This window comes from Panthera leo, chromosome A3, assembly GCF_018350215.1.
Source record: "Panthera leo isolate Ple1 chromosome A3, P.leo_Ple1_pat1.1, whole genome shotgun sequence".
NCBI lineage: Eukaryota > Metazoa > Chordata > Mammalia > Carnivora > Felidae > Panthera > Panthera leo.
In genome coordinates, this window is record NC_056681.1 from 79608476 (window position 1) to 79622399 (window position 13924).

The 13924-nt window shown below is 41.3% G+C and overlaps 1 protein-coding gene across 17 annotated transcripts in view; it reads right to left on the reverse strand.

Moving 5' to 3' along the window:
- FAM161A (FAM161 centrosomal protein A) overlaps positions 1-13924 on the reverse strand; it is a 70749-nt gene that overhangs the window by 50419 nt on the left and 6406 nt on the right. For all 17 annotated transcript variants that reach the window (XM_042932388.1, XM_042932383.1, XM_042932386.1 and 14 more), the window contains exons 2-3: positions 3833-4071; positions 55-1215 (exon numbers count right to left, since the gene is read on the reverse strand). In XM_042932388.1, the coding sequence (XP_042788322.1) occupies positions 55-1215; positions 3833-4071 (1400 nt within the window). The remainder of the gene's footprint in view (positions 1-54; positions 1216-3832; positions 4072-13924) is intronic.

The window sequence follows — 13924 nt, forward strand, 5'->3', positions numbered from 1 at the left end:
CAAACACGATTTTAGCAACCGCGAGTCAGCTGGTACGATATCCTAGTTATTTACCTTGTGGCTTGTTCTCTTCCTCTGGAAGACACTGTGGGCATTGGAGGGTTGCAGTAACAAGGCACAGGCTTTGCACTTGCACTTCTTGCTGGTGACTTGTGCCTTGGAGACAGATAAGCCCGTGTTTCTTTTAAATGTTCTTCATCTGCTGCAACGTCTGCCAAAATTTTCTCTCTCTGAGTGGATGCATTGGAGGCTGCGTGAAGATCAGATGGTTTACGGACAGTTAGGAATTTTGAAAACTTCTGTTTCGAGAGGCGTTTCTGATATCTCTCGGGAAGGTCTTCAAAATCAGCAGTTTGCCACCTAAAGTTGTGTTTACACTTCAACTTTTCAGCCTGTTCAGGACCCTTGAGCTTCCTTGCAGCACAACTTCTGTGACCTGATCTGTGAGGCAGAGGGGATGAATTCTGTAAAAGCTCTTGGGCTCTCAGTTGCATCCTAATGTTTCTATACGGCTCTTCTTCTAACTTTCCATTGGTAACCGAACCATAAGTAGACCGAGGTATAGGTCTGGCCTTAAATCTATTTGTTTTCTTTTTAGACTTAAACAAGTCTCTCATCTGCTTATCCCGGATTGCTTGCTTCTGTTCCTCCCTTGCGATAAACTTAAATGGCTTTTGTGAGGCCAAAAGAGCTTCTTTGTTTTTCTCCTTCATATATCTCCTGCGTTCTTCATTTTGCTTGACTATGTCATGATAAAGGGGGAAAAAGACAAATGCAGGAACTGGATTGGCTCGGAATTTTTTCTTACACTCTGATTCCTCCTCTTGTTTTTTGAGCAGTTGGTGTACCATTTCAATATCTGGCTTAGATTTCATGTTTGCTTCTTTTTTCCTCTGTTCCCTAATCATCATCTGAAAAGGTTCAGGTACTGTAATCTTTGGTACCCATTCTCTTGGTTTCTTCTTTGTTTTTTCAACTGGGAAGTCAGCATGTCCACACTGAATATAATCTTCAACAGAGAAGTTTGTCCACATGTTGTTGATCAGTTCTTTAGCATAGCTCATCACTCTCTTTTTCTCAGGACACTCTTTTTCTAAGTTGGGCAACTCATCTTCAGAGGAAGACATAATCAAGGAGGAACATTGCCCTAAATCAGGCTCTGAAAAGGATGTCATTAATGAGATACGGTGATAGGAGTTCTTTTCTGATTCAGACCTAAATGAGAAGAATAATTAGATTATGCTCTCAGTTGCACGTGACCAAATATACAAATTAAGAACTAGATATTTTCTGTTTTTTCTTTTAATTTAAAACAAAATTTTTTAAATGTTTAATTTTGAGAGAGAGAATATGAGTGGGAGAGAGGCAGAGAGAGAGGGAGACACAGGATCTGAAGCACGCTCCAGGCTCTGAGCTGTCAGCACAGAGCCAGACGCAGGGCTCGAACTTGTGAACTGCCAAGATCATGACCTGAGCTGAAGTCGGATGCTTAACCGACTGAGCCAGTCAGGCATCCTGTGCACTATATATTTTCTAAGATCAAGGTATAATCAGTTAGAAGATAAGAGCCTATAGATAAGGCTTCTAATTATCACTTTTATTTAGAATAGAGTTAAGAGATGCCTATAAATTATCTAAAATTCAACTCCCTCACATTACAGGGGAACCTGAGACAGCAGAGGCTCCTTGGGTGTAAACTTTATTCCATTCTCTACACGTTTTCCAGAGTCACCATCTTAAAACATACATATAATCATGTCACTCCACTTCTTGAAACTTTTCTATGATTTGTCATTGTAACAAAGTCAAGTCTAGATTATAAAGCCCTTCAAGGCTAGCCACTGTCTGCCTTTCTGTTTCACCTCTTGCTTCTCTCTACTTCCAGTTTCCAAACATTTTTTTCTTAATGTTTATTTTATTTTCCAGAGTGAGAGACAGAGTACAAGCAGGGGAGGGGCAGAGAGAGAGGGAGACACAAAATCTGAAGGAGGCTCCAGGCTCTGAGCTGTCAGTACAGAGCCCGATGCAGGACTCGAACTCAGAAACCGCGAGATCGTGACCTGAGCTGAAGTTGGACACAACCAACTGAGCCACCCAGGTGCCCCTCCAGTTTCTAATCTTAAGTTATATCCAATCACATGAAGTTCTTCACACACACCGTGATTTCTCATGCTGCCACGCCTCTGCACACATGGTTTCTGTTGCCTAGAAGCCCACTCCTGGCTTCCTGCATCTGCTACAGCTATGCCTCCTTTAAGACTGAACTTAGATATGACAGTTCTGTAGAAAATTCCTGCCTGCATCCCTCTACCAACACCATAACATAATCAACTGTTTCTTCTTCTGTCTCTATAACACTGTTACATCATGTTGTATTGTAATTTTTGGTTCTCAGCTAGTTCTTTGAGCTCCTCGAGGGCATCTCAATTTTGGCTCCTCAGGGGCCAGGCAACACCTGGCACACGGGAGATGCACAATTAGCACTGACCAACTGGATAAGTTAAGAGACTTGCCTCAAGTTTCAAAACAAGAGAGTTTACAGTAGAAATGGGTCCAGGAATTATAGACTATTTTGAAAACCTGAATAAGATTTATATCTTAGACCTGAACACTTTGTACTTTATATTTATACACACACAGATATACACATACATATTATAAATATATATACATATATATGTGTGTATATATATATATATATACACATATATGTGTGTGTGTATATACATATATATATATATATACACATATATGTGTGTGTGTATATACATATATATATATATATACACATATATGTGTGTGTGTATATACATATATATATATATATATATATATATATATATACATATATAATTTTTTTTAAGTACCAGAAGCTGGAAAGTTTATTAAAGTGAAAAGTATACTCTTGATATATTTTTTTTTTTTTTTTTTTTTAATTTTTTTTTTTCAACGTTTTTAATTTATTTTTTGGGACAGAGAGAGACAGAGCATGAACGGGTGAGGGGCAGAGAGAGAGGGAGACACAGAATCGGAAACAGGCTCCAGGCTCCGAGCCATCAGCCCAGAGCCTGATGCGGGGCTCGAACTCACGGACCGCGAGATCGTGACCTGGCTGAAGTCGGACGCTTAACCGACTGCGCCACCCAGGCGCCCCAACTCTTGATATATTAAGGGGGATAAAGAGAGAGAGAGCAGAGTCGTACTTTGTATTTTTAATGATCTCATGTTAATCCACATACTGTAAACGGCTTTTAAAATTAAATTTTAATTTTTATCATTTAAAAATGGCCAGACTAAATATTTTGATACATAGCTACAGTTCTGTGAGTGGCAGGTCAGAGAGAAAAAACTAAATGACCACCAAATGACTCTCAAAACAAGAAGCCATTGGTGGATAAGCCATTACACGTTTTGAATAAAATCCAACCTCTGTATATCATTAAAAGTACAAAGGGACAGTAGAGAGAAGATATATTTTTTTTTAAATTTTTTTTTTACGTTTATTTATTTATTTATTTATTATTATTATTTTTTAATTTTTTTAACGTTTATTTACTTTTGAGACAGAGAGAGACAGAGCATGAACAGGGGAGGAGCAGAGAGAGAGGGAGACACAGAATCCGAAACAGGCTCCAGGCTCTGAGCTGTCAGCACAGAGCCCGACGCGGGGCTCGAACCCACGGACCATGAGATCATGACCTAAGCCGAGGTCGGACGCTTAACCGACCAAGCCACCCAGGCGCCCCAAGAGAGAAGATATTCTGAGATAGTTTTGTTCTGCACTTTTAAGTATACATTTTACAGCCCACAAATAATACATGTACAAACTTACCTGGAAGAGACACTAGAAGCTTCTTCCCTGATGATCACTGGCTGAACTTCCTTTAAATTTAATTTATTCTGGTACATTTTCTCTAATTTTGCCATAGTTTCCAAGTGGGCAGCTTTCAGCTCTTCTAGTTTCCTAAAATAGTCTTCATTAGAGTGGTAAACATCAGAGAAGTCCACAAAGTCCTCACCACTTATATGTGTTTGTCCATCCACCTCGGAAAAGTTAGTGTTAAAATTAGTCTGGTAGGAAGGAAAAAAAAAAAAAACCTGTTATGTGGTATTTCAAATTGAAAGACAAATTAAAATGACACCAATTCCCAATGCTGCTTCTTAAAGTGTACACTTAATTAGGTTATATGTTACTTGTGGGCTACATACATATAATGGATTCTAAGTTACTTGTGGGCTATGTACATTTTCCCCTAATGACATTTTATTAAGAATGAGAAAGAGGGGCACCTGGGTGGCTAAGTCAATTAAGCATCTGACCCTTGATCTCAGCTCAGGTCATAATCTCAGAGTTGTGGGATCTGGTCCTGAGTCAGGCTCTATGCTGACAGCATGGAGCCTGCTTGGGATTCTCTCTCTCCCTCTCTCTCTCTGCCCCTCCCCTGCTCATTCGCACACACTCTCTCTCTCAAAATAAATAAATAATCATTAAAAAAAAAAAAGAATTAGATAGATAGATATCAAATTGCCAGAAAATAAATGCTATTTAATTCATTTTATAAATGATGGTTAGATTCCCAGGTCATGTACTAACTCATATACGATAATAGAATAGAACCAAACCATCCTTTATAAACAACCTCCTTCTGAATTATACTTTTTTTTTCTCAAGGAAAGTCCTTTATTTATTATATTTGTTTTTTAGAAAGAGAGAGAGCATGTGAGCAGGGGAGAGGGGCAGAGGGAGAAAGAGAGAGCATCCTAAGCAGGCTCCACACTCAACACGGAACTGATGTGGGGTTCGATCCCATGGGATCAGAAGCCTGGAAAGAGAGGTTAGGGTAAGCTGGAAATGGTTCGTTCCCACTTCTCATGACCTGAGCCCAAATCAAGAGTCTGATGCTTAACCAACTAAATGAGATGAAGAAAAACAGTTCTTCCTGCTGCAAACCAGCCAAAACAGCCCCAAACCCTTCCCTTGCTGGGCTCCTACAGTGTTGGCCCTGAGGGTGTGCCTTTGGAGAAAAAATAGGGAAAGGGAAAAGTCAGGGAAATGGGAGAATGAGGACAGGGGAATGGAGGGAACTTCTCATTGGTTCACTAAGGAGCCAGAGAGAAGGACACCTATATGCCTCAGGACAAAACAGGAAGGGGAGGGGGGCGGGTAGGAGAGACCATCAGAATAGCAACTTCTGTGGGCAACAAAAGCAATAGCTCCCATGGGTGAAAAGGACTGTCAGAGTGACAAGAGAACAAGAGCAGTATATTATCATAACTACACATAGCACAGCTATGCTATATACAGGTCATGTCTAGAAGGGTCTGATTGGTCTTCCTCCCTCACTCTTTTCACACACCTTCCAAAGTTCTTTAACTTCAACAACTAAAAAGGTAAAACCCCATTTTCTCTGTAAAGAAAATAATTTTAATATTTTAATAATTTTAATATCAGTTGAGATACAGGTGAAATTATTTATGATGCTATGCATAAAAGACTGCTGATCATGGTTTTAAATTTAACCCAGAGCATGAAATAGACTGAAAGTGAAAAAAGCAGCTTGCCATAGAAAACTATAGATCAAATCTGATAAGATTCTAGAAAAGTGAGTAGCTTCTCCCAACAGAAAAATTCATAAAATCAGCTGTCTACAAATAGTTATAGGTATGGGCTTTTTTTTAATGGACTAAAAACAGTGTACAAGAGGCCAGTGCTGTACCACTTGGGGTAACCTAAAACAAATGAAGGAAAACAAGTTTTCTTTGAAAGAATTGGTAAGCAGAAATTCATTACCAACGAATTTATGACTCAAAGAATTGCTTTATATATGCCCTACAACTCAAGTAAGAGAGTTTTCTGATATCTTCTGCTGTTTCTGTATGTGCTCCTCACCATTACTTAGCTGTGGGGATGAGAACTTTGTTAATTTCCTCATTCATTAACTTTTTGGAGACAACCAGCATTCAGCTGGCTGCTAAAGATACAAATCAGATAAAAACTCTACCTTAGAGAAGCTTCTGGCTAGTTTACCAGAGGACATGTACACAAATCAATAGCAGACTGAATGAGACAGACAGAACTCTTGACTCCTGTTCAGTTGAACAGGGAGACAGAAGAGTCACCATGTATGTCACTATATAAGACACCAGGGAATACCGCGGCAGACAGTGTTTTAGGGAAAGGGAACTAATCTCTGTCTTAGACACACTAAGTTTGAGGGGAGAGTAGGGCAGCCAGATGTCCAGGAAACCACAATGCACACAGAAGTGACAGGTACAGCCTTGGATGTGGATAAGGTTGCAGAGCGATGAGAGACAAGAACCTGAGGATGGAAATGTTGGCAAACACCAACATTTAAATAAGCAGGGAGAGGAGGACTGATATAAAGGAGAAAGTGACACAAAGACCAAGTGATAAGGGTATTCAAGTAAAAGGAGCTTTAGTTTGGTTTGAGTTTGGAAGATAAAGGAAGGCTTCCTGGAAGAGGTGATATTTGAGATGAGTCAAAGAATGGAAGAATCCAGAGGGTCAAAGACAGTGAAGGGGGAAAAAGGAAAGGGGTATTCCAGATGAAGTTAAATGACATTAGCGGTGGAGGAGGGAAGATGGCGGCGTAGGAGGACGCTGGGCTCACCGCGAGTCCTGCTGATCACTTAGATTCCACCTACACCTGCCTAAATAACCCAGAAAACTGCCAGAGGATTAGCAGAACAGAGTCTCCGGAGCCAAGCGCAGACGAGAGGCCCACGGAAGAGGGTAGGAAGGGCTGCGAGGCGGTGCGCGCTCCACGGACTGGCGGGAGGGAGCCGGGGCGGAGGGGCGGCTGGCCGGCCAAGCGGAGCCCCCGAGTCTGGCTGGCAAAAGCGGAGGGGCCGGACGGACTGTGTTCCGACAGCAAGCGCGACTTAGCGTCTGGGAGGTCATAAGTTAACAGCTCTGCTCGGAAAGCGGGAAGGCTGGAGGACAAAGGGAGGGAGAGCTGCTGAGCCCCCTGACGGCAGAGCTCAGCTTGGCGGGGAACAAAGGCGCTCGCCAGCGCCATCTCCCTCGCTCATCCCCCAGCCAAAATCCCAAAGAGAACCAGTTCCTGCCAGGGAACTTGCTCGCTCCGCGCAAACACCCAACTCTGTGCTTCTGCGGAGCCAAACCTCCGTCAGTGGATCTGACTCCCTCCCGCTGCCACCGGGCCCCTCCTGAAGTGGATCACCTAAGGAGAAGCGAGCTAAGCCTGCCCCTCCAGCCCCCGTGCACCTTGCCTACCCACCCCAGCTAATACGCCAGATCCCCAGCACCACAAGCCTGGCAGTGTGCAAGTAGCCCAGACGGGACACGCCACCCCACAGTGAATCCCGCCCCTAGGAGAGGGGAAGAGAAGGCACACACCAGTCTGACTGTGGCCCCAGCAGTGGGCTGGGGGCAGACATCGGGTCGGACTGCGGCCCCGCCCACTAACTCCAGTTATACACCACAGCACAGGGGAAGTGCCCTGCAGGTCCTCACCACTCCAGGGACTATCCAAAATGACCAAACGGAAGAATTCCCCTCAGAAGAATCTCCAGGAAATAACAACAGCTAATGAACTGATCAAAAAGGATTTAAATAATATAACAGAAAGTGAATTTAGAATAATAGTCATAAAATTAATCACTGGGCTTGAAAACAGTATACAGGACAGCAGAGAATCTCTTGCCACAGAGATCAAGGGACTAAGGAACAGTCACGAGGAGCTGAAAAGCGCTTTAAACGAAATGCAAAACAAAATGGAAACGACGACAGCTCGGATTGAAGAGGCAGAGGAGAGAATAGGTGAACTAGAAGATAAAGTTATGGAAAAAGAGGAAGCTGAGAGAAAGAGAGATGAAAAAATCCAGGAGTATGAGGGAAAAATTAGAGAACTAAGTGATACACTAAAAAGAAATAATATACGCATAATTGGTATCCCAGAGGAGGAAGAGAGAGGGAAAGGTGCTGAAGGGGTACTTGAAGAAATTATAGCTGAGAACTTCCCTGAACTGGGGAAGGAAAAAGGCATTGAAATCCAAGAGGCACAGAGAACTCCCTTCAGATGTAACTTGAATCGATCTTCTGCACGACATATCATAGTGAAACTGGCAAAATACAAGGATAAAGAGAAAATTCTGAAAGCAGCAAGGGATAAACGTGCCCTCACATATAAAGGGAGACCTATAAGACTCGTGACTGATCTCTCCTTTGAAACTTGGCAGGCCAGAAAGGATTGGCACGATATCTTTAGTGTGCTAAACAGAAAAAATATGCAGCGGAGAATCCTTTATCCAGCAAGTCTGTCATTTAGAATAGAAGGAGAGATAAAGGTCTTCCCAAACAAACAAAAACTGAAGGAATTTGTCACCATGAAACCAGCCCTACAAGAGATCCTAAGGGGGATCCTGTGAGACAAAGTACCAGAGACATCACTACAAGCATAAAACATACAGACATCACAATGACTCTAAACCCGTATCTTTCTATAATAACACTGAATGTAAATGGATTAAATGCGCCAACCAAAAGACATAGGGTATCAGAATGGATAAAAAAAAGACCCCTCTATTTGCCGTCTACAAGAGACTCATTTTAGATCTGAGGACACCTTTAGATTGAGAGTGAGGGGATGGAGAACTATTTATCATGCTACTGGAAGCCAAAAGAAAGCTGGAGTAGCCATACTTATATCAGACAAACTAGACTTTAAATTAAAGGCTGTAACAAGAGATGAAGAAGGGCATTATATAATAATCATAGGGTCTATCCATCAGGAAGAGCTAACAATTATAAATGTCTATGCGCCAAATACCGGAGCCCCCAAATATATAAAACAATTACTCATAAACATAAGCAACCTTATTGATAAGAATGTGGTCATTGCAGGGGACTTTAACACCCCACTTACAGAAATGGATAGATCATCTAGACACACGGTCAATAAAGAAACAAGGGCCCTGAATGATACATTGGATCAGATGGACTTGACAGATATATTTAGAACTCTGCATCCCAAAGCAACAGAATATACTTTCTTCTCGAGTGCACATGGAACATTCTCCAAGATAGATCATATACTGGGTCACAAAACAGCCCTTCATAAGTTCACAAGAATTGAAATTATACCATGCATACTTTCAGACCACAATGCTATGAAGCTTGAAATCAACCACAGGAAAAAGTCTGGAAAACCTCCAAAAGCATGGAGGTTAAAGAACACCCTACTAACGAATGAGTGGGTCAACCAGGCAATTAGAGAAGAAATTAAAACATATATGGAAACAAACGAAAATGAAAATACAACAATCCAAACGCTTTGGGATGCAGCGAAGGCAGTCCTGAGAGGAAAATACATTGCAATCCAGGCCTATCTCAAGAAACAAGAAAAATCCCAAATACAAAATCTAACAGCACACCTAAAGGAAATAGAAGCAGAACAGCAAAGGCAGCCTAAACCCAGCAGAAGAAGAGAAATAATAAAGATCAGAGCAGAAATAAACAATATAGAATCTAAAAAAACTGTAGAGCAGATCAACGAAACCAAGAGTTGGTTTTTTGAAAAAATAAACAAAATTGACAAACCTCTAGCCAGGCTTCTCAAAAAGAAAAGGGAAATGACCCAAATAGATAAAATCATGAATGAAAATGGAATTATTACAACCAATCCCTCAGAGATACAAGCAATTATCAGGGAATACTATGAAAAATTATATGCCAACAAATTGGACAACCTGGAAGAAATGGACAAATTCCTAAACACCCATACTCTTCCAAAACTCAATCAGGAGGAAATAGAAAGCTTGAACAGATCCATAACCAGCGAAGAAATTGAATCGGTTATCAAAAATCTCCCAACAAATAAGAGTCCAGGACCAGATGGCTTCCCAGGGGAGTTCTACCAGACGTTTAAAGCAGAGATAATACCTATCCTTCTCAAGCTATTCCAAGAAATAGAAAGGGAAGGAAAACTTCCAGACTCATTCTATGAAGCCAGTATTACTTTGATTCCTAAACCAGACAGAGACCCAGTAAAAAAAGAGAACTACAGGCCAATATCTCTGATGAATATGGATGCAAAAATTCTCAATAAGATACTAGCAAATCGAATTCAACAGCATATAAAAAGAATTATTCACCATGATCAAGTGGGATTCATTCCTGGGATGCAGGGCTGGTTCAACATTCGCAAATCGATCAACGTGATACATCACATTAACAAAAAAAAAGAGAAGAACCATATGATCCTGTCAATCAATGCAGAAAAGGCCTTTGACAAAATCCAGCACCCTTTCTTAATAAAAACGCTTGAGAAAGCCGGGATAGAAGGAACATACTTAAAGATCATAAAAGCCATTTATGAAAAGCCCACAGCTAACATCATCCTCAATGGGGAAAAACTGAGAGCTTTTTCCCTGAGATCAGGAACACGACAGGGATGCCCACTCTCACCGCTGTTGTTTAACATAGTGCTGGAAGTTCTAGCATCAGCAATCAGACAACAAAAGGAAATCAAAGGCATTAAAATTGGCAAAGATGAAGTCAAGCTTTCGCTTTTTGCAGATGACATGATATTATACATGGAAAATCCGACAGACTCCACCAAAAGTCTGCTAGAACTGATACATGAATTCAGCAAAGTTGCAGGATACAAAATCAATGTACAGAAATCAGTTGCATTCTTATACACTAACAATGAAGCAACAGAAAGACAAATAAAGAAACTGATCCCGTTCACAATTGCACCAAGAAGCATAAAATACCTAGGAATAAATCTAACCAAAGATGTAAAAGATCTGTATGCTGAAAACTATAGAAAGCTTATGCAGGTAATTGAAGAAGATATAAAGAAATGGAAAGACATTCCCTGCTCACGGATTGGAAGAATAAATATTGTCAAAATGTCAATACTACCCAAAGCTATCTACACATTCAATGCAATCCCAATCAAAATTGCACCAGCATTCTTCTCGAAACTAGAACAAGCAATCCTAAAATTCATATGGAACCACAAAAGGCCCCGAATAGCCAAAGTAATTTTGAAGAAGAAGACCAAAGCAGGAGGCATCACAATCCCAGACTTTAGCCTCTACTACAAAGCTGTCATCATCAAGACAGCATGGTATTGGCATAAAAACAGACACATAGACCAATGGAATAGAATAGAAACCCCAGAACTAGACCCACAAACGTATGGCAAACTCATCTTTGACAAAGCAGGAAAGAACATCCAATGGAAAAAAGACAGTCTCTTTAACAAATGGTGCTGGGAGAACTGGACAGCAACATGCAGAAGGTTGAAACTAGACCACTTTCTCACACCATTCACAAAAATAAACTCAAAATGGATAAAGGACCTGAATGTGAGACAGGAAGCCATCAAAACCTTAGAGGAGAAAGCAGGAAAAGACCTCTCTGACCTCAGCCGTAGCAATCTCTTACTCGGCACATCCCCAAAGGCAAGGGAATTAAAAGCAAAAGTGAATTACTGGGACCTTATGAAGATAAAAAGCTTCTGCACAGCAAAGGAAACAACCAACAAAACTAAAAGGCAACCAACGGAATGGGAAAAGATATTTGCAAATGACATATCGGACAAAGGGCTAGTATCCAAAATCTATAAAGAGCTGATCAAACTCCACACCCGAAAAACAAATAACCCAGTGAAGAAATGGGCAGGAAACATGAATAGACACTTCTCTAAAGAAGACATCCAGATGGCCAACAGGCACATGAAAAGATGTTCAACGTCGCTCCTTATCAGGGAAATACAAATCAAAACCACACTCAGATATCACCTCACGCCAGTCAGAGTGGCCAAAATGAACAAATCAGGAGACTATAGATGCTGGAGAGGATGTGGAGAAATAGGAACCCTCTTGCACTGTTGGTGGGAATGAAAATTGGTGCAGCCGCTCTGGAAAGCAGTGTGGAGGTTCCTCAGAAAATTAAAAATAGACCTACCCTATGACCCAGCAATAGCACTGCTAGGAATTGACCCAAGGGATACAGGAGTACTGATGCATAGGGGCACTTGTACCCCAATGTTTATAGCAGCACTCTCAACAATAGCCAAATTATGGAAAGAGCCTAAATGTCCATCAACTGATGAATGGATAAAGAAATTGTGGTTTATATACACAATGGAATACTACGTGGCAATGAGAAAAAATGAAATATGGCCTTTTGTAGCAACGTGGATGGAACTGGAGAGTGTGATGCTAAGTGAAATAAGCCATACAGAGAAAGACAGATACCATATGGTTTCACTCTTATGTGGATCCTGAGAAACGTAACAGAAACCCATGGGGGAGGGGAAGGAAAAAAAAAAAAAAAAGAGGTTAGAGTGGGAGAGAGCCAAAGCATAAGAGACTGTTAAAAACTGAGAACAAACTGAGGGTTGATGGGGGGTGGGAGGGAGGGCGGGGTGGGTGATGGGTATTGAGGAGGGCACCTTTTGGGATGAGCACTGGGTGTTGTATGGAAACCAATTTGACAGTAAATTTCATATATTAAAAAATAAAAAATAAAAATAAAATAAATAAAAAATAGAAAAAAATAAATGACATTAGCCAAAGCAGCAGGGGTAGGTAACATGGTGGGGAGCAAAGTGCAGGATAAGAGGGGAGTAAAATGCATAAAGCAGTTTTGGGGACAAAGCCTGAAAACGGAGGTTAGGTAAGCAGGAAATGGTTCCCACTTCTCATCTAACTACTGGCTCCTAACCACTCACTGGTCACCTGGTTTCAGCCCCCCTATAATCCTTCAATAAGAAACAGTTGTATGGAAGTTAAATAACTTCAGTTTTATCATGCCTTGGGAGAAAGATTATAGGCATGGTGTCAGAATTCTAATCCAAGCCTAGGTTCTGCACTTCTGTGACATGGGCACTATCAGTTTTATGATACATAAAATAGATGTGCCAGGTGTTAAAACTATTGTTTCTTGGCTCCAATGCCACCCAGAATTCTATACCCTGTTATGTGATGCTGGGGATGGGACTCCACAAAGAATGTTTCTGCTTTGCCAGCTGTTCCCCAGTAGACTCTAAAAAAAAATAAATAAATAAGACTAGAGGGAAACTGCAAAGCTGGAGGAGGAAGAAGGGACTTTATCCCTTTCTGTTAGTTCTCTGTCTGCTGAGTCTCCCTAGCAGTAGTTCATTCTAGCAGCGGTAACTGACTCCAGTTTGCAGTTTTTCCAATGTTCACAGAATCAGCAAAATCACCTCAGGACCTTTGCACTTGGTGTTCCTTCTCCCTGGGATGCTCTTCCTTCAGGTATTTGCACAGCCCACTTGCTCACTCCTTCAGGTGTTAATGAAATGTCATCTTCTTTTTTTTTTTTTTTTTTTTTTTCACAGCGTTGGGTGTTTGTGCGGTGCAAGCAAGTTCCAGGGCAGGAACTGGTTCCCTTTGGGATTTTGGCTGTGGGATGGGCGAGGGAGATGGCTCTGGCGAGTGCCTTTGTTCCCTGCCAAGCTGAGCTCTGTCATCCGGGGCTCAACAACTCTCCCTCCGGTTGTCCTCCAGCCCTCCCGTTCTCCGAGCAGAGCTGTTAGCTTATAACCTTCCAGATGTCAAATCCCTCTTGCTGTCCGAACACACTCTGTCGGGCCCCTCCGCTTTTATGAAATGTCATCTTCTTAACAAGATTTCACTGACTACCCTATTTGAAATTACAACCCCCCCCCCACTCATTGTCGGCCTCCCTTTTCTGCTTTATTTTTGTCATAAATATTCACCTCCAACTGACATCTACATGAAGTTACTTATTTGAGTACCATATACCTTGCCTCCCTACCAAAAAATAAGTATCACAAAGGCAATGATTTATCTGTTTTGTTTGTGGCTGTGTTCCCAATGTCTAGAAAAGTATTTGGCCAATGGCAGATACTCAAGAAATATTTGTTGGATGAATGAATAT